Genomic DNA, 22661 nt, shown 5'->3' on the forward strand with positions numbered 1-22661 from the left:
TTATTTGTAAACCCAAACACGGTAGTGTCAATAAAGCGATTTTGGATGTCATATTAATAGTAAAACAGGACATTTTGTGCAAATCACCACAAAACTAAATGAAGAAAGTTATTTGAAGAAGTTTCGACAGATTATTTCAAATCCAAAGATACCTACGCCTGCAAAATATTTTCCGATGCCGTTTGTTTGTAAACCCAAACACGGTAGTGTCAATAAAGCGATTTTGGATGTCATATTAATAGTAAAACAGGACATTTTGTGCAAATCACCACAAAACTAAATGAAGAAAGTTATTTGAAGAAGTTTCGACAGATTATTTCAAATCCAAAGATACCTGTGCCTGCAAAATATTTTCCGATGCCGTTTATTTGTAAACCCAAACACGGTAGTGTCAATAAAGCGATTTTGGATGTCATATTAATAGTAAACCAGGACATTTTGTGCAAATCACCACAAAACTAAATGAAGAAAGTTATTTGAAGAAGTTTCGACAGATTATTTCAAATCCAAAGATACCTACGCCTGCAAAATATTTTCCGATGCCGTTTGTTTGTAAACCCAAACACGGTTGTGTCAATAAAGCGATTTTGGATGTCATATTAATAGTAAACCAGGACATTTTGTGCAAATAACCACAAAACTAAATGAAGAAAGTTATTTGAAGAAGTTTCGACAGATTATTTTCACTGGACAATTACACTGATAGTTTCTATTGGAAATTGTCTTATTAAAGTCAAAAATAGTAATGGTATCCCTCGTATAATATTTCTATACTTAAAATCGACAATAAAACGAAATTTAAAATTCATGAAATGTCACTAAAATCCATTTATCATCGACTATCCGCCCATGTATATGTGACCAAGTCGTGTCTTCGAGAGAAGAATGAAAAGTAACCAAGCGTGATGTCATGCTGTCTTGGGTCTCACTCCACTCAATCACAATTACTACACTTTAGTTTAACAGAGTCCCTAGTTTAGATATAAACTCGCATTTTTTTATACTAAAAATAATAATAATAATAATCAAAATTGATACGTTTGGTTTAAGTTCAGTTGGTGTTATTTTGATACAGTGTCTGGTCTAATAAAAAAAAAACTGTTGTGATATAAAGTGATAAAATGATGTTAGCAACGACTACTATGAGAAAAAGAAGACTCAGCGATAAAGTCGTTAAATTTCCAAAAATTCTAGAATGTGAAACTATTGATGTGGATTCTTTAGAAGATGAATCTATAGATGCTGAAAGACTTCATGTAAGGCACCTGCATTTAATCGAAATAACTTACACTCAAATTTTGTTACCGATGTATAAAATTCAAATAAATTTGGCCCCCGTAAGGTCTACTGGCGCTTGTGTACATAAAAGGCTTTTGGCGCCCCTTTAGGCGTTTTGGATCATGTTTTTTATTAATTTTTTTTAATATACGTGCTTGGAATAAAGCAAAAAACTGGACTTTGGAAGTCATATTTATTTGTAGACTAAAATATCAAAATTAAACAAACAAAAATCAAAAAATCAAATTTAAATTAAAATAAATTCTGGTTCACACCCATTTTAAAGCATTTAAGTAACTGATAGGATAGAGGAAATAGTTTTAGGGAGCCAAATATGGCGTATACGGTGGCTAATCGATGAATTTCGCAAAAAAATCGGTGGCAAGCATGCTTCGACGTGACAGCTCATTATAGTGATGAAAATTTGTTCAAAATGTATTCATTTGATGCCTAAGAGATGTTGAGAGCTTGTTCTATCTCTACTTAGAAGGTATCGTCGTTAACATGAGGCAAATTTTCGAATACCTCCATTGAATGTTTGTCCACGATAAAGTATACTCTTTCTGCAATATTTTTCACGATTGCGTAGTTGTAATATCATCAAAAACATAAAATTTCCAGGAAAATCTCGGCGCAACTTTCTTTTCAATATTCAAAATCGCCAGACAAAAACGTTGAAGAAGTTTGAACAGACCAAGAATATTCAAGATCTTGCTGTTGATGTTGCTTCTTCATTATCTGTTATTTCGTTGTTATCGATGGTTTGAGGTAATTTAACCTGGGGATGTTCTATCTGTCTGTTTCTTTTCATACTATGGATAATTTGATACTACAGCTTTTTCTATTCTTGTAAAAACCAAAGACATGTTACAAAAGTTAAAAAAGTTTCAGAATTGCATTATTCAAGACGTGAAAATTAAGATCAACCTGAACCAAATTCGGTATTAAATTTTTGGCCCCATTTCGGGTCCCTACAACTCCTCAGGTATGCAGCTTGGTAAAGAGTTAAATTTTTCCTAATCGTCGTATTTTGGGCTCCTTTATATGCTTTGGTCCTTATGTGATTCACCCTGTATATTTGTTTTCGCTGGAATATCAATTTGTTTCTATTAAAAAAACGTCGTATTGGCAGAATTGTAAGCATTTCCTCTTTTGGTTTTTAATGATTTCCTCAATCCCACTCGGTATAACATCAATATTTATAATGACGTAATGTACATAGCCGAAACGCGTATCTATTATAATTTTCACCGATTTTCAGGAAACGCCGTTGAACGAGCACGATTCTTCATCATCTGATAAAGTTAAACACCAATCGTTAAAACATTTGAACCTAAACGGTTTATGCAACAAAAAAGAAGAATGCTACGTAGAAGAAATCGTACTTCCTGGTGATTCTATACAAAGTCTATCGGACCTCGAAATACTCAGTTTGCGATCGAACGGCATACAGAATTTTCCAAACAGCGTACTGCAATTGATAAGTTTAGTTGTGCTTGATTTGTCTGATAATAATTTGTTGACATTACCTCCGGAAATCAACCAATTGAAACTGTAAGTACTTATTACTATATAAATTTATCGTACTATACAGACAACAGGCAAAGACGTTTATTAATAAATTATTCATTAATCAAATCAAACCCTAGACAATTAGATATTTCAAATACACAAATACCTAAGATATTTTACACTAAATTTAGTGTAGTACCTATAATTACTAATAATATTTCAATTACAACTATATAATATTGATTATATACCCTCTTATATACAAAATTAACAAGGGAGAAATATCGTTAAACAAGGATGTTTCTAGAAGTAACATAGAAAACGTTGGATACTCTTTTTATTACAATTATCGTCAATTTTCTCAATATAATCATAAACAGCCGATATCAACTCTTAATTGTCGGAGAATCTTTGACCCCCAAGCCATTTTTTCAAGCTTGGGAACAGAAAATAATCCGATGGGACCGAATCTGGCGAATAGGGTGCATGAGATAGTAATTCAAACTTGAATTTGAGCCCAGCCCACGCACAGCACGCGCGAAGGACAGACCCAACCCTAACCTAACCAAATCCCCATTAGTATTCAAGATGACGGCGAGCCAGCAGCTTCTTCTCGATCTGGAGTCTGAAGGGTGACAAAAGATTTGTTATGTTGCAACTACCAACAAAAAAAAAAGAAAAGAAAAAGAAGTTACGGAGAGTTCAAGTTATTTGGTGAAATTCCAGAAAATATATTCAAGGAGGCGTTTAGATTAAACAGAAGACAGTTTAGTGAGGTTCATAAATTACTTGAAAAGGATATTACTGGTCAAGAGTCCAACGCAAAAAAGCCTAATTGAGAATAATGTAATTAGGAATGTTCTAGTTTAAGTATGTGAATTAAAAATGCTATTAATGGAATGTAAACATTAATTTAATGCTACTAAGTTGAAGTATTACAAATAAAATCACTTACCATCAGTAAAATTTAATTCTTTTCTCCCACAAATCATCCTTCAGTTTTGCTCTCATATAATCTTCATGAGTAAAATCATAGAGTACAGGAAAGGATCTCACAATTTCGATTAATTTTTCCATTTTTGAGTCAAAAGAAAAACTGTTTGGTAATGGATGGTTCATTTAAAAGTAGCTACCCACGACCCACGAAACTGTGTTGCAAGTACAACTCGGTACCACGCGAACCAAGTTGGGTAGGAGCTGGCCGTGGTTGGCCACGTTGTTTGTTATATCCTAGGCAGCCATCAAAACCAAGACTAGCATCGCACTGATCGACTAAATTAAGTGACGACTCCAGAAATGTGGAGGAAAATTCACAAAAACAATGGACTGAAAAAGGAGAAAACAAAGACCGTTTTATCTGCAGGTAAGGTCATGGCATCGATTTTTCGGGATGCGCGTGAGATAATTTTCATTGACTACTTACTTAATTAAACTTACTGATACGTTTGAACGAAGAAATCAAGAAAAAACGGCCGCATTCGGCTAAGAACAAAGTATGTACCATGCTCCAGTTCACAAATCTGTTATTGCAATGGACAAAAAGTTTTAATTCCTACCTCATGCACCCTATTCTCCAGATTTAGCTCTATCAGATTATTTTCAGTTCCCAGACTTGAAAAAATGTTTCAATGGTCGAAGATTTTCCAATAATGATGAGGTGATGTGATCTATATTTATAGACCTACCCTTACGTTTGTTTCAACCCCAAAATATCTTATGGAAACCACATAAGGTCTCTAAAAATTTTGTATTTATCTTTTTCATTTCATGAGATATTGAAATGTGTCTAAACATGAAACTAAAAGTGATTAATAAAGAAAGTTAATTTACGAAAAATATAATATATAAAATAAATAATTGGTGTTGAATACAATATATGTATGAATGCAGTCGCTTTCTAAACCATACAATTTCAAAATAACGTTGAAGCTTGACCAGTAGAGAAAATTATAGCTATTCAAATGCCAATTTCAAGTAATAAATTTTTACTCGCGTTGCTGCTTCATATCCGGAGGTAGGGTCGATGATTTCTCGTTGATTAGACAATTGATTCAAACAAAGGTCAAAAAATATACAGAAGAATCACTGGAAGACATTTAATGATATTCAATGTGATCAAAAAACAAATATACTTGACTACTGTGCTGAAATTTTGAAACCTTGCAATTTTTAGCTTCTATAAAAATAAATAACTTTGTATTTGCAGTATTATTTTCGACTATAGATCTAGTTTAGAGTACATATGTTGAAATTTTAGCCATTGCTGACTACATATTATGATATACTATTTCTAAAGACATAATTAGAAGTTTTTTATCACCTCTAGTTTCTCAGTTTCAATTATGTAGGTATAAAACGGAAAAACATGTTTTTAGTACGAAATTCAGTTATAAAAAAATGCTTTTATCTGCTATTGATAATTTGGAAAATGACGTATCGGAGACCAAAAATACTGAGACATCATATTCGTAACCTAAAAACCCTGGTAGCTTTCTTCCGAGACGCCCAAGTCCTGATGATTTAGCTCTCCCTGTTCGTTCTTCAAACATTCTAAGTTTTTAGGAAATTTTTCTAGATAATTAAGAAGAAAATGGAGTTTTATGCTTATATCCCCCCATATTCTGGACTATATATTTCTTTCCAAGCTCCAAATTTTCTCTCAAGAGCCAATTTCTTCTTACCCAATGTTCTTATTTAGCTTTATTACTGTCCCAAAGATAAATCAGTGCTGGACGAAAATAATATTGATACTCTAAATAAGATGAAAAACTATTCCAGATGTTGGAAGAAGTAGACAAGACTTTTAGGCATATTCCGACGAATCAGATCACTCTAAATACGATGAGAAACTATTCCAGATGTTGGAAGAAGTAGACAAGACTTTTAGGCATATTCCGACGAATCAGATCACTCTAAATAAGGTGAGAAACTATTCCAGATGTTGGAAGAAGTAGACAAGACTTTTAGGCATATTTCGACGAATCAGATCACTCTAAATACGATGAGAAACTATTCCAGATGTTGGAAGAAGTAGACAAGACTTTTAGGCATATTCCGACGAATCAGATCACTCTAAATAAGGTGAGAAACTATTCCAGATGTTGGAAGAAGTAGACAAGGTTTTTAGGCATATTCCGACGAATCAGATCACTCTAAATAAGATGAGAAACTATTCCAGATGTTGGAAGAAGTAGACAAGGTTTTTAGGCATATTCCGACGAATCAGATCACTCTTAATAAGATGAGAAACTATTCCAGATGTTGGAAGAAGTAGACAAGACTTTTAGGCATATTCCGACGAATCAGATCATTCTAAATACGATGAGAAACTATTCCAGATGTTGGAAAAAGTAGACAAGACTTTTAGGCATATTCCGACGAATCAGATCACTCTAAATAAGATGAGAAACTATTCCAGATGTTGGAAGAAGTAGACAAGACTTTTAGGCATATTCCGACGAATCAGATCATTCTAAATACGATGAGAAACTATTCCAGATGTTGGAAGAAGTAGACAAGACTTTTAGGCATATTCCGACGAATCAGATCACTCTAAATAAGATGAGAAACTATTCCAGATGTTGGAAGAAGTAGACAAGACTTTTAGGCATATTCCGACGAATCAGATCATTCTAAATACGATGAGAAACTATTCCAGATGTTGGAAGAAGTAGAGAAGACTTTTAGGCATATTCCGACGAATCAGATCACTCTTAATAAGATGAGAAACTATTCCAGATGTTGGAAGAAGTAGAAAAGACTTTTAGGCATATTCCGACGAATCAGATCATTCTAAATACGATGAGAAACTATTCCAGATGTTGGAAGAAGTAGACAAGACTTTTAGGCATATTCCGACGAATCAGATCACTCTAAATAAGATGAGAAACTATTCCAGATGTTGGAAGAAGTAGACAAGACTTTTAGGCATATTCCGACGAATCAGATCATTCTAAATACGATGAGAAACTATTCCAGATGTTGGAAGAAGTAGACAAGACTTTTAGGCATATTCCGACGAATCAGATCACTCTAAATAAGATGAGAAACTATTCCAGATGTTGGAAGAAGTAGACAAGACTTTTAGGCATATTCCGACGAATCAGATCATTCTAAATACGATGAGAAACTATTCCAGATGTTGGAAGAAGTAGACAAGACTTTTAGGCATATTCCGACGAATCAGATCACTCTAAATAAGATGAGAAACTATTCCAGATGTTGGAAGAAGTAGACAAGACTTTTAGGCATATTCCGACGAATCAGATCATTCTAAATACGATGAGAAACTATTCCAGATGTTGGAAGAAGTAGACAAGACTTTTAGGCATATTCCGACGAATCAGATCACTCTAAATAAGATGAGAAACTATTCCAGATGTTGGAAGAAGTAGACAAGACTTTTAGGCATATTCCGACGAATCAGATCATTCTAAATACGATGAGAAACTATTCCAGATGTTGGAAGAAGTAGACAAGACTTTTAGGCATATTCCGACGAATCAGATCACTCTAAATAAGATGAGAAACTATTCCAGATGTTGGAAGAAGTAGACAAGACTTTTAGGCATATTTCGACGAATCAGATCATTCTAAATACGATGAGAAACTATTCCAGATGTTGGAAGAAGTAGAGAAGACTTTTAGGCATATTCCGACGAATCAGATCACTCTTAATAAGATGAGAAACTATTCCAGATGTTGGAAGAAGTAGAAAAGACTTTTAGGCATATTCCGACGAATCAGATCACTCTAAATAAGATGAGAAACTATTCCAGATGTTGGAAGAAGTAGACAAGACTTTTAGGCATATTCCGACGAATCAGATCATTCTAAATACGATGAAAAACTATTCCAGATGTTGGAAGAAGTAGACAAGACTTTTAGGCATATTCCGACGAATCAGATCACTCTTAATAAGATGAGAAACTATTCCAGATGTTGGAAGAAGTAGAAAAGACTTTTAGGCATATTCCGACGAATCAGATCATTCTAAATACGATGAGAAACTATTCCAGATGTTGGAAGAAGTAGACAAGACTTTTAGGCATATTCCGACGAATCAGATCACTCTAAATAAGATGAGAAACTATTCCAGATGTTGGAAGAAGTAGACAAGACTTTTAGGCATATTCCGACGAATCAGATCATTCTAAATACGATGAGAAACTATTCCAGATGTTGGAAGAAGTAGACAAGACTTTTAGGCATATTCCGACGAATCAGATCACTCTAAATAAGATGAGAAACTATTCCAGATGTTGGAAGAAGTAGACAAGACTTTTAGGCATATTCCGACGAATCAGATCATTCTAAATACGATGAGAAACTATTCCAGATGTTGGAAGAAGTAGAGAAGACTTTTAGGCATATTCCGACGAATCAGATCACTCTAAATAAGGTGAGAAACTATTCCAGATGTTGGAAGAAGTAGACAAGGTTTTTAGGCATATTCCGACGAATCAGATCACTCTAAATAAGATGAGAAACTATTCCAGATGTTGGAAGAAGTAGACAAGACTTTTAGGCATATTCCGACGAATCAGATCACTCTAAATAAGATGAGAAACTATTCCAGATGTTGGAAGAAGTAGAGAAGACTTTTAGGCATATTCCGACGAATCAGATCACTCTAAATAAGGTGAGAAACTATTCCAGATGTTGGAAGAAGTAGACAAGGTTTTTAGGCATATTCCGACGAATCAGATCACTCTAAATAAGATGAGAAACTATTCCAGATGTTGGAAGAAGTAGAGAAGACTTTTAGGCATATTCCGACGAATCAGATCACTCTAAATAAGATGAGAAACTATTCCAGATGTTGGAAGAAGTAGAGAAGACTTTTAGGCATATTCCGACGAATCAGATCACTCTTAATAAGGTGAGAAACTATTCCAGATGTTGGAAGAAGTAGACAAGGTTTTTAGGCATATTCCGACGAATCAGATCACTCTAAATACGATGAGAAACTATTCCAGATGTTGGAAGAAGTAGACAAGACTTTTAGGCATATTCCGACGAATCAGATCACTCTTTAGTGTTTATGGTCTGTATTCGAAAAATATTGAATGAACATGATACCTAAACGATGTGTACCACACACACATCCATTTCAAGCTTTTCCAAAACGATTTTCGCTTCGGCGAAACTCAAACTAGTGGGAAAAGACGACTACAGATTCCATGGGTTAAAAAACAAACCATCTATCTACATATTTCCTGAATGTTAGTTAGTACAGAATCTCGGAGCTCCAACAGTAAGACTTAAGTCTTTAAGACTTCACCACAACATATACACACAACTTCTTTCATTATTCTTGTACAAAAAGATTTTCAATTTTTACTAGTATTGAGTATTTAGTTAGATGAAAATGATTTTTCACGTTTTCTTTTTTAGTTAGTTACAACCTTGATGAGAAAAGAAATTTCATTGAATAAATGATTTAATGAATGTATAAGTAGCATTTGCGAAATTCGAAAAGATAAATCCGATTTGATCTTAGAAACATACTTATATGTAGAAATCGCAGTGAACGAACTTCCGTTGCTTCTTTCACGGTTCCTTGATCTTCCGAGACGTATATCCCATTATGACTAAAAAATAAACTACGAGCTCGTGCCTTCAGTGGCACACTTACCGTAAACCATATTGTTAAATATTAAAATTGTTTATTTTGGGTTTACCGTTTCATAATTAAATTAATCGTTGTTATTTTCATTTCAAGTTTATGGAAATAAAACCGAAATAATATTTTTCGTCAATATCAACTATTTAACGATTATAATGATACAATTTTCTGATGCATTCCACTAATTTACAATATACAAGGTCCGTAGAAACTTGTAGAAACTTAATCAAAATTTGGAATATTGATTTCCACAATTATACAACCAACATTAACAATTCTAGACGTTTCTTTATCTAAGTCATCGTCTCCAGAGACCTAAGATAAACTGTATATATATATATATATACAGGGTTAGTTTTAATTACGGAACGCTTCTAGTATCTCGAAAACGATTTCTATAAATTTTGGTTTGTGAAATTCTTCCTGGTATTAACATTGTTGTCATATCTTTTGTTTTCCTTTAACGAACTTTCGATTTTCTTATTATTCTCTAAACTCCCTCATAGTAAGTTCGTTATCTATAATGAAAACAAACCGAATTTGTCAAAGACGTCAAATTTAATGTAATAGAAGTTTACGTTAGAATAAATCGGCCCATTCCTAACACGAATTAAGCTTCTAGTTCAGTTAGACATACTTTGGTTCTAAAGTGCCTCAATTAAGTTGATGGGGCTTCAATGAACACAATTTTTCTTCAATTTTTCTTATCAATCAAACTGCTGAACGTTTGAACGTAAAAATCAAGAGAAAACGGCTGCATTTGGTGATGTTTCGTTAAGATAATCTTAAATATAATGAACCAGTTTATCCACAAGTACCCTGGAAAAACCCGAGTGTCGATTTCGTCCAATCATTCTGTAATTGTGTGATTTTGCTCTTAACCTTCGCCCTGCGGGATTTTAGGGAGTTGGATTCGGAGTAAACGCCCTCGAAAACCCCCGAACGATCGTCCTTAATAGATTTCCGAACCTTTCGGAAAAATGATATACTTCTGGATGCTGGATTATAACCTTTGAATTCGTTCAAACGTGAGAGTTTCTAATTGTTTTTGAATTGTGAACTTTGATATTATAATTTTCTACCACATTATTAACCACCACTCGATTTTATTAGTCACAACTTCCCTTTTGATACTTTTCCCAGAGATGCCAAAAGGTGAGTTTCTTGAAGTTTCCTTCAACATCAATTAATTTAATATAACATAAGTCTACGTCTACGAATTAAGCTTCTAGCTGAGTTAGACATACTCTGGTTATAAAGTGCCCCAATTAAGTTGATGGGGCTTCAATGAACACAATTTTTCATCAATTTTCAGTTGCTTAGTGGATCTATCATATCGTTTCGTATCTGTTATTTCTACTAGATCTTCTTCGTAGCATAGAAGGCGAAGACCGTTCTATCCGGAGCCGTCGGTTTTTTGGGATGCGCGTGGGATAATTTTCATTGACTACTTACTTAATCAAACTTATTGCTACGTTTGAACGAAGAAATTAAGAAAAAACGGCTGCATTTGGTGATGTTTCATTGCAATGACCAAAATTAATGAATTAAAGTTTGAATTGCTATCTCATAAGCCAGATTTAGTCCCCTTGGATTATTTTCTGTTCCCAGGCTTGAAAAAATGGCTTGGAGGTCAAAGGAGATTACGTTGAAAAGAGAATATATTTTTTTCCAAAATGTTTGTGTTGGTCCAGGTACTTCTGGGACCATCCTCGTTAGTGTTTGTATAAACATTTATAGAGCATTCTATGTATTTCAATTTAAATAAAACAAAGTATAATTAAAATTTTGATATTTCTGGGTGACGCGCATCGACTAAAAACATTGTTTTTAATTTCCAACTTTCGTGAATACAAAGTGAGGTTATTGTTCCAAATCACCACTCTATACGCCACTGTTTACAGACTGTATAATTTATTCGCTGAACCGTATTAATGCATATCAAACACTTTTGTCCAAGCCTTGCTTCTTTGTAGTACCCCATTCGTTATTCAATAATAGAAAAAATTATCATAGTATAATGAATTAACATCGAAGAGGATATTGTGAAGATTTTCAACCTTGGTAGTGTCCCGCATGTGCATCCGGCGAAGTTAGTTTGAGCTTTCGTTTTTTTTTTGTTTTTGCAGACTGCAAGAGTTAGTGTTGGATCAGAATTTGTTGAGTGTCTTACCGGCTACCATATGGGATTTAAAGTTTTTGAAAATCTTGAAAGTGGCTAATAATAGATTGGCAGTACCGCCGGATAAAAGTGTGGAAATGAGAGCATTAGTTCTACAAGTGAGTACCACTCTAATAATTATCATTATAAAATATTCGTTGGAATTTTTAGCTACTAAAATTTCTGAATTTCGCCAATATTGATTAATTTTTATTTTTTAATGCTTTACGATCTGTCTGAATAATAGTTTAAATTTAATTGCTGGTATTTATTTTCTCTGTTTCTCCACAAGTATCCTGGAAAACCCCGAGTGTCGATTTTGTCCAATAATTCTGTAATTGTGTGAATTCGCTCTTAACCTTTGCCCTGCGGGATTTTAGGGACTTGGATTCGGAGTAAACGCCCTCGAAAACCCCCGAGCGATCGTCCTTTATATATTTTTGAACCTTTCGGAAAAATGATGTACTTCTGGATGCTGGATCTCATTTATAACCTTCGAATTCGTTCAAACGTGAAAGTTTTTAATTTTTTTGAATTGTAAACTTCGATATTATAATTTTCTACCACATTATTAACTACCATTCGATTTTACCCTTTCAATACTTTCTCAAAGTTTTCTGAAGTTTTTTTCAACGTTTTTCATTCCACAAAATTAATACAATCCATGCTAGATGAATATTAAAAACCAGCAATAACTTTTGAATTTTACACAATATTGTTTGTTCGATAACTATAAAGTGACATCTTTTAACATGGCTAGTGTGAATAGTTTATTTTATTTATGAAATTGCACTTTTTTCAAAATACAACGTTACTTAAGGCCGATTCATAAACTTGATTTTCCGTTTGCCGTTGCCGTTCGTGGGTGACATTTGACGTTTGACGTTCGACACCCTATTCATAAACTTGACGTTAACCTAAAAATTTTATTATTCTTTTTGACATATGTATCGATTTTAGTCTTATTTTTGTTTATAATCCGTTATTTAACGACGATATTATGGAAAATAGTGGGGAGCATTGAGCAAAATCACGTGATAGACGCAAATATATGTGATTGACTCTTTTTTATTGCTACGAAAGTTGTTACGAACGGCCGAAGGGAAAAGATAAAATTCGTTTATGTTGAAAATCACCAAGGGCAGACCTGTCAGCAAACGTCGATGTCAAACGGCAACTAAGAATGGTCTTAAACATTTCAATGTTTATAATTTAGTAACGGCAAACGGTTTTTATAGATATTATACCATACGAATGAATGAATATTCGTGACGACACTATGTTGTCGTATATAGAAAATCGTGACTTTCGATCAGCACAAATTTCGCTTTTGGAAAATGATAAAACTTAATAAAAAAACCTTTCTGATTAAAAACTAACTCATATAAATTTAATTTTTATTTGTCTTTTGTGCTTATTTAAACAGCTTTCTTCAATTCATTATTAAATAATATCTACGACTCATTGCAACTTTTTTCTTCGTGTAATTGTAAACTGAATATTGAATTACATGTTTTGAAAAACCAATTTATTCAAAATTGACACATTAAATTAGACTAAAACGTATTTAGAATCAGAATCATATAAAATATAACAATAAATAAAAAAATTCGTGATATTTTATGCAAAAATTTTTTAAATTCCGAGTAGTCTAGTCAAGAAGTGAGTTTTTTGCCAAAAATAGTTACGAGTCTCTTAAAATTATCGTGATTGGTGCATTGGATTCAGACTTTAATTCTGAGAAAGTGGAAATTTAGAATTTTTCCGCCATTAAAAATTTCATTTGTTATAAACAAAAAACGAAGAGCAATAAGGGAGTCTCCGTTTTTTAGCTATATTTTCAAAAATATAAAAGATAGATGAAATTTGAAAGAAGATCCTAAAAGAGGAAGAAATTTTAATAAAAAAAGTCCTGACTCCCGAAATCGTAGCTCCATTATTTATAATTTTAATTTAACGTTGAAAATTGTGTTCCACGCGGTGCTCAGGCGTCGTCGCTAGTCAAAGCATGCAATAGAAAATAATTTTTTAATAACATTTAATATTAATTTAAAGATCTGAATAAATTATAGTGTCATCTAGATACTTAAAGGTATAGAGTCCTACAAATAAAAAATTATTAACCCGATTTTTGTTGAGGTTATTTAATTGTTAATTAATTAATTTTTCGTAGATTTGAGTTTTCATAAAATCTCTTATAAAAATTCAAAAAATGGGTCAATAAATTTCTTTTTCTTCCGTAACATCTTCTTATATAAATAATGAACAAGATTCCGTCGTAAAAGTTTTTTCATTTGTTTAGGTATTATATGTTATTTGGATTTAACTGTAACGTAACGTCCTAATCTATTTTTATTAGTCCATGCATAACGATCCAATTTGTGAATTTAATAATCTATATACCAATTGCGTTAACAATTATTTCTGCTAGCATCAATTTTTCATTTCTCTTCATCTTACATAATAAAAAGCTATTCAAACCGTCATCATTACAACAAACAGCATTTCTACATTTCGTTTCAATTGTTTTATGTTGCTATAATTTATTTATTGTCAAAATTTTCAAGTCAGTTCTAAAAATTCGCGACTAATCTTCACAATATGTTTCAGCTTTCTTACAAAGTTCGAAATCAACAATATTTTATTTCAAAACTATATCTTTTTAAAGCCTTTTCGGAGGTCAGATTATTGGGCTTCTCATTCTTTGTTTTTATCAATTTCTTCATCTATTATTCGTATTACTTTTCCTTGCTCCTCTTTTTTATATTACTAGTTCAAACTATGTTTTTCTGGGTCTTCCTTTTCTCATTTTTATTATTCTGTTCTATTTTATAACTTGTGGTTTTTTTCTCTTTAAGTGTTGATTCATACAGTTGCTGTTTAAGCTTCTTTAGAATTACCTCACTACGTATCATGTTTATCTGGGTGATTCCGTTCTAACTGTGATTTTTTGTATTCAAAATTTCAAGATTTTAAAATTTAACTTTTCTAACTTTTTTATGCATATTATTCATCTATTTTACTGTAAAAATAAAACTCTAAGAGGAATTTACTACAACTTCAAAGTATCACGAGCAAGACACAAATGTCGGATTTTGAGTTCCACGGTACTGACTCATTTATCCACGGTACTGACATGGTAACTTGAGATATTAAACAACAAGTGCATCAATTTTCCTCAGTTTGATCATAAACATTAGAATTTATAAGGTAATTAGTTTAAATCATTTGTTACGACAAAAAAAATTAATAATTTATCGGTAAATTCTAGGAATGGACATGACACGGTACTGACATTCAAGTGATGTAGTATAAGTTTTCTTTAAGTGGCAAGTTATATTGTATAAAAATAATGTTTAAATATCTTAAGAATTATTCAATTAACACAAAATTTTTATTAATTGATTATTAATTAATGACTAGTACAAAAAAACAATACAGGACATTGAATATCACAGTTATAATGGAATCACCCATCTTCGTTTTTCTTGCTTATTTGTTTAGTCGTTTCTTTTCTGCTGTTATTGTTTTATTCTGTGTATCTTTCTTCATTACCCAGATTTCACTTTCATACTTTGGGTACTGTTATCGCGTCGTTATCATCCCTTTTTATATCTTCTGATACTTATTTTTTCTCATTTAGATTATTATCTATTTTTTCAGTTTCATAATTAGATTTTATGTCTTATGTCTTCTTATACTTCAATGCTCTCAAATGTATCTGATATTACTACAATATCATCTGCATATATATACTATTTGTACTGGTTCCAAGTTTCTTTTTTATTCCTTTATCATTCTATTTATATCCAGTATTAACATGTTGAACTTTGTTGATTTGTGGCGTTTTTTTGAACATTCCTCTCACGTTTTGATATTTCTATATTTCTCATATTATTCCATACCGTTTTTTTATGTATATCGAGTCGAAAGTAACTTTTAAATCGAGAAATGTAATATATAATCCTTCAACTCTTTGTACTTGTTATATATCGTTTGTTTCCTTTTTCTACATGCACTTTCTTCGTCTTTAATTTCCCGATTTTCCTTCTAGTGTCTTGGTGTTCAATTTATGCTAAATTAAATATCTTTAATAGCTATTTCTTTTATGTCTTTATTTTTCCACTTCTTTTGTTATTTCCTTTCGTCCTCCGTCCATATTCCTCTTGTCATATTTCCGTTTTCGTCACCGAATTTACTAAATTTGGTAATTGCTGAATTAATAAAATTCCAAATAACTTTATTGGTGTTTTAGGAATCTGAAGACAAGAAACAGGATTCTCCAGGCATCACTACTTTAAATCTAAGATCCAATCGACTCAAAGGTCACATAATTCTTGGCAATTACGGTGTAAGTTGGCGAAAATAAAATAGATAAGAAGATAAAAATCGATACATTTAATTTTTCATTGATCAAATATCGTTTTTTTTTAGTGTTTAACCGAGTTAGATGTGAGCGAAAATAGTATAGAAAATTTGGATTTGAGTGCTGTCGGTCAACTTGAAATTTTACAATGTTCCAGAAACTCATTAACGACTCTAACTTTACATGGCAAACGCCTCACATCTATAATCGCGGGAAATAATAGTAGGTATACAGCTCATATTCTATAATTGATTTTTCTCCAATAATTTCGTCTCATTATCATCATAAATTTTTTATTTTGAAATCAACAACTGTTTATAGTATCCCTACATCAACACTAGACGCAGGTTTACCTTCTATCTCTGAAGACGATAACTTGGTTTCCGAAACGCGCTTCGGACAGTGTAATCGTGAGTGTTGGTGTAGTGGTGGTGTAAACGGTGCATTCAGTATATCTCTATGGTACAAAAACAATAATTACATATGTTTACATGAACTATTAGACGCTTTTCATAGATTTGTGATAGATATTGTCGAACTATAAATTTTTTAATCGAGCGCACTAAACTTCGTATATGTACCAGATGATTTAAAAACCTTTCTACGTTTGGTGTGACTAATTAGAAATCTTGTTCTATCTTATTTAGAAGGTTTAGAAAGAAATGGAAAGTAGAAGATTGTGGGAAGTAGTTTTTGAAGCCGAGCAGATCATTTGCCGATTGGGCTAGGAGTTTTTGGTGTATATAAACAGCTTCTTTAGCTTAGTGATTTGCAGATATAACTACACCAGTATCATGTTGGATGGCCAGCGATTATCAGTTAAAAACACTTTTTTGAACAGTATAATTTAGTTGCAATTTGGATACATATCATTGAATGATTACTTTTTTGTTTGATAATAAACAAGGTTATGAAAGTACCAAATTATAATGAATAATTTCCACCAAACACAATTAGAAAACCAGTTATTAGAATTACAGAAATGCAAAGAATGACAATGAGTGTAAACAATTTTGTAAAGTTGAAAATCGCCACGCATTTTCTTGATAACACAAAGAAATGTTTATTTAAATGAAATTTCATCAAATTTTCTACAAAAATGATCTCTTCCTATTTTTTTAAAACTTACGAAACGTAATTAAAAGCCAGGATGTAAAATTGCCTTCTTGTTGCAATTCGCGAAAACAAAATTGAATAACTTTGTTTAAAACCATCGTAGAGGCAAGCAATAAAGTTTGTTGTACCTCCAGTTTATTTTTTATCCATAGTTTATTGGAAACGCCATCGTAGAACTGGATTTTGAGATAGATAATTTAATATTTTTCCGGTAACGTCCTTGGAGCTTTGTAGAAAAACCTTGGAACCGCAAAATTTTGAATTACGCAACTGGATTCTACTTCCAATTATCCAATAAATGAGCATAATTACCCAAAAAGCATAAACCAAGAGGTTGAAATTGATACTTTTACTTTTTATTTGAAACATATATTGAAGATATTTTTTCAACTTTAACTGCGGAAATTTGTTCGAATCATGAGAATAGATATTCGGAAAATTTGTATTTATTTTTGTCTCAATCAAGTAAGAACCCGGAGAATGATCTAGAAATAAAGTTGTGGTCTTAAGAAACAGAAAAATTTTTATAAAACTTTCATTTCATATGAACAATTTCTTCCTGAATGTTTTTATATTTAAAGTATGATCAATTTCTTGATTTAAACTCAATTTTTTTACCTTCCGTCAAGCTTTGTTCGGTAAACAATTTTTTTCTCAAAATATATCGTATCGAGAAAGTCTACACCGATTCTTTTTAACCTCAAAATCTTATTTTATTGTACTAAAGGTGCATTAATTCATCTTTAAAGTAAATAGACTCTTGCGAAATATTATAATTATTTTTTTTTGTTTCAGAATTAAAGAATATATCTATATGCCATCCACCGAAAGGGCTAAAGCATTTCGATATTTCATATAATGAACTTGAGGCTCTTCCCGATTGGTTATCAGAATGCAGTGAACTGAGATGTTTATTTGCAAGTAATAATGGATTGCAATATCTACCAGACCATTTATTTCTTAACGAATTACCTTTTTTACACAGCCTCCAGTTAGCTTACAATCATCTGCAGAGTCTACCATCGATAAATAAGAAGTTACCAATCCAGGAGTTGTTTATGCAAAATAACAGTTTGTCCAATTTACCGGAAACGTTTTTTCAATGTTTACCTTCCATTAAAGTGTTAAATCTATCCAACAATAGACTTTGCGATCTACCAAAACCAAACGAAGTTTTGGTTATCGAGAAACTGTTTTTAACAGCAAATTGCCTTATTGATAAATCTTTAGATAGCTTAGCTCCGTTTTTAAGAAATATCAAAACTCTCCATGCGGCTTACAATAATTTCACAACTTTACCGGAAAATTGTACTATATTTTGGCCGGAACTAGAAGAACTAGTATTATCCGGAAATAAATTGTTAAGACTTCCGGAAAATATCGAAAAATTAAAACATTTATCGGTCCTTAGGGTACATTCCAATTTATTACAAACCATACCAAAGTTATCAACTCTTTTATGTTTAAGAGTATTAGATTTAGCTCATAATCAATTAGATCGTATCGATCTAACGTCATTAATACCACCGAATCTCAAATTTTTAGATCTGTCTTGTAATACAAAACTCCACGTAGATTCCCACCAATTCAACACGTACCGCACCCAAAGACCCATGAGTCTAGTAGACGTATCTGGAAAAAATAGAACCACGTTACCTTTAACTCCTTCTCCCTTTTGCGAAAATGATTTTACCGAGAATTGTTGGTCTGTAGGTTTTTCAGAAACGGCAGGTGGTAAACAGAGGCTTTACATATCTCAAATTCGATTACCAGCTTTTTGTAATACCGAAGCTTTATTCGGAATGTTTGATGGCGAGTCTAATAACGAAGCTCTAATCGGAATCGATAAAGTGGTACCGAGAATCCTCTTGGAAGAACGAACCGTTAAAGAAACCGCTCACGATTACATGAAATATACCATGTTATCAGTTTATCGAACGTTAAGGAATAAAGGACATCGTCAAGGTTTCGGCGCCATCCTAACGCATATAATGAAATCGAAACAAACAGCCGATTATTCGTTTTGTGGTAGCATAAAAAAATACGTTATGAAAATAGTTAGTGTTGGAGATATAAGGATAGTACTAGGTAGAGTTTCGGGACCGGTTCGAGTATTACCGCAAAAACAACGTAAACAAATAAGAACCAATCCGCAGATACAACTCACCATACCAGATCCATATTTCACCGAAATATACCTCGAAGAACAAGACGAATATATGATAATAGCTAACAAAAATTTGTGGGACGTTATAACACCAGAAAACGGTATTAAAGAAGTTACTTTACAAAGAAATGTGATTTTAGCAGCGAAAAGACTTCAAGATCTAGCACAAAGTTACGGAGCTGAAGAAAATTTAAGTATAATAGTAGTTAAATTTAACGTCCTCAGTTCAGACGTAGATCTCCTCATGAGAGAATTAAGACAAACGATCCGAAAAAACAAATACCAAAGTGAAATTAATAACGTGAACAACGGCGGTTGTCAACCGGGTTGTTGTTGCGAAGCTTTAAATCAGGAATGTTTGAATTGTCTAGATCAAGTTCCTATACCGCCTCCGATGCTTCCGTGCGAAGATAGATCCTCGCCTAGCGGACAAAGTGAAAACAACTGTAGCGACTGTAATTTTTCCGCTAAAATGTTCATCAACCAATTAAACAAACAGAACGAAAACAGATCGGTTCGCAGTTTGACACCGTCTATATTCGAATCAGTCGATGTAAAAGCGAATCCGGAAAGGCGCAGCTACAGGGGGGTGGCCAAAGCGCTGCGTCAAAGAAAAGAAGAAGATCGCAATAGAGAAGATTCCGATTCCGCTTTATCCGAAGAGCAATTCAAATGTTGGGAATATATGCTCGAACAAAATACTCAATTATTATTCGATAAAGAATTGAATACTTTGAATAAAAATATGAAAAATAAACCGGCTTCATTGAAATTGGCGACCTTATCGAGAAGTTCGCCACATTTAGCGGATTGCACCTTGAACAATACAAATCAAAATTCTTTTTTATCGAAACAGTTCGGTAGTACAAGGTCATTCAATCCGCTTTTGTCCAGATCGGGATCGAAGTTAACTTTGGATAAAAAACAGTTATTAGGGGGACCGCATGCTGCTTATTTCGGTAGTTTACAAAGACTCATGCCATATAATTTGGAATATGACTTTGCATTGATGCACGAACGAGGATTAGCCGATTCTTTGGACTTGGATAGGATGCAGCAGTATTGGGGTGTTACTACTACTGAACTCTGAAACAAGAATGGCCTTTTGTAACTACCGTGATCATTATACTACATTTGTCTGCACTCTTCAGAATTGAGTTTGATGTAAATGCGGAGCTTCAATAATGTTTTCAGATAATTGTTCAAAAAAATTGCGAAAACTTGCTTGAGCTTGGAGACCCACACGTCTTAGTTACTATATCTGATGAAAATGTGTATTTAATTATTATGTTCTTCGTAATTTTTATAAGCTCTTGCTCTTGTATACCAGTTCTTGTCAATCGACTAAACGCGGTCTATCTATTAGAGCGATTAATGATTTCTTTCCTTGGTATTCAAGCCAATCGCTTCGGCGAATCCAATTTTGAATCGTATTACTTTCACTGGGCGTATTATCAAACCAGTCATCATTTTCGGATTTTCAGTGACGACTTATTCTTAGTAGTAATAATCTGTTGATTTTGACATTTTTTAAATAATCCGGCAGGTCAAAAGTTGCTGTCTTATTAAACATTTTCTTTCAGTACACATTCTTGAACCATCTTAGCAAGTCTTGCTGTATACAGGGTCATATTCAACTCGATTTGTTACAGAACCATCATCGTTTGATTCTATACAAAAAAGTCAGTCGAGCAAGCAGTAAGCACCAGCTTCCCCACCTCGCTAAGCTAATTTTACCGCGGCTAGGTGATAGAATTTCCGTTGCGGCTTTTCAGGGGTATTTTCATTTCATAAATTTATCATTTTCGTTTTCTTTTACAGCTCGCGCTTATTGAAATACTTTCGAATGAGTCAATATTAACATTAATCTACTTTCTATCATTGCTTTCAATGCAAATTTTTTATTGTAATCGCTATTCTTTGGTATTTTTGATTTCAAAAAACTAAATATTAAATTGAGTATCTAATAAGAGGTAAATCGATTCGACCGATATTTGCGTTGTTTTATATTTATCGAAATGAACAAACTTACTCCATCCAAAGAACAAATTTATTTATTAATTCGTTTTAGCAACTTCAAAAGCGTCTAAGTTAAATTTCGGCAAATTTGTAAACTTTATCGAAAGTGTATTCAAACTGTGAATCACTTAAAATTGTCCTGGTTTTTTGTTTCACTGTATTTGTTTCACTTGCAGGGGTATTTTTGTTATTTTTATTACAATAACCGACTGAAAATTTTATTTTATGCCTACTACTATTCTAGTTTTATAGGCCGTTATTGACCGTATATTGATGAATATTTATGTTGGGGTGTCAAATTATTCCATTGATGGAATGCCGGGATTTTACTATAAAAAATCATATTTTTGATATAGAATTTTAATTACCTTGTTGAATAAATTCATTTATGATAAAAATTTGCACCCAAAAGTTCACTGTAAAATGAAAATTAAGTTGATTTTTTTAGTCTAATGTTTGTATGTATATTTGATGTTTTTTATGTGTTAAGTTCGAGATCATAACGTGGGATCTATGGAAAAAATTATTATAATTTGAAATGTTTTGTTAGAACAACAAGGAGAATACTACTCGCCGGATTTATTACTTTCTTCCATTCTTCCTAAATAAAGCAGGTGATAGGGTCTTTGTTTTAGTTATAATTTTCATCACCTTCATATTCAGTATTACAACCGAATCTGGACATTTTGAAACATTTAATAACGTCAAAATCGAATTAGACAAATATGTATCCATGGCAAAGTATAATTATGAACTTTTCAACTGAATCACCATTTTTTGTCGCCTGTGAAACTTTTCCCGTTTCTTTTTGTGTCGGAAAATCGAGTACATCGAGTGAAGTATAGAAGTTTCTTTGAGGGAAACTTTTTTATCGATAAAATCAACATCTAAATATCGAAGGACATTCGTTATTGTTGAGAAATGTCAGGAGTTAAATCTGACACAATTATTTCTTTCTAAAGATGAATTAATTCGGAATCTGTGGTGACGAATATTAAACAGTTTGTAGAGTTTCTTCGCTACAAGCTACAAATATAAATAAATATAAGATAAATCCTTAATTTGTACCGTCTTGAAATGTTGTATTTTCAACAGGACCGCGTAGAACATGATTTTGTATACAATTTAAATTTGAAATGTGTGAGATACTTTTTCAAAATTGATAATAATAAATACTAACAGGCAATTTTTTGATTTTCGGACCATTTGATGACCCACATATGCATTCATGAATATTTAATAATTTTGATCACATTTAGTTGATTTTCTGGCAGTTTCTGTGCAATTTTTAATAGATTTTAATAGAATAAAATTATATTTTCTTCTTGTGCTTTTTAATACATGTCCAATATAAAATTTTTGTGAAATCTTTGATAGAAAATAAAATTGTTTTTTGTAAAAGTTACTTTTTTTT

At 32.5% G+C, this 22661-nt stretch overlaps 1 protein-coding gene across 1 annotated transcript; it reads left to right on the top strand.

The window, feature by feature from the left end:
* The first annotated feature begins 956 nt into the window (after window positions 1-956).
* Window positions 957-22648, top strand: LOC130903542 (protein phosphatase PHLPP-like protein). Its single transcript, XM_057815694.1, has 6 exons — window positions 957-1256; window positions 2540-2832; window positions 11548-11698; window positions 15835-15930; window positions 16014-16167; window positions 17857-22648. The coding sequence occupies exons 1-6, from the start codon at window positions 1122-1124 to the stop codon at window positions 20316-20318; spliced, it is 3291 nt and encodes a 1096-aa protein (XP_057671677.1). The 5' UTR covers window positions 957-1121; the 3' UTR covers window positions 20319-22648.
* Window positions 22649-22661: the final 13 nt, after the last annotated feature.

Source organism: Diorhabda carinulata, chromosome 2 (assembly GCF_026250575.1).
Source record: "Diorhabda carinulata isolate Delta chromosome 2, icDioCari1.1, whole genome shotgun sequence".
Taxonomy (NCBI): Eukaryota; Metazoa; Arthropoda; class Insecta; order Coleoptera; family Chrysomelidae; genus Diorhabda; species Diorhabda carinulata.

What these genes read in the sequence shown, in the direction of transcription:
- LOC130903542 (XM_057815694.1), top strand. Translation starts at nt 1,122, where the DNA reads ATGATGTTAGCAACGACTACTATGAGAAAAAGAAGACTCAGCGATAAA. An exon ending in TAATTCTTGGCAATTACGGT is followed by an intron (nt 15,931 to 16,013) that starts GTAAGTTGGCGA and finishes GTTTTTTTTTAG; the next exon opens with TGTTTAACCGAGTTAGATGT. An exon ending in TATAATCGCGGGAAATAATA is followed by an intron (nt 16,168 to 17,856) that starts GTAGGTATACAG and finishes TTTTTGTTTCAG; the next exon opens with AATTAAAGAATATATCTATA.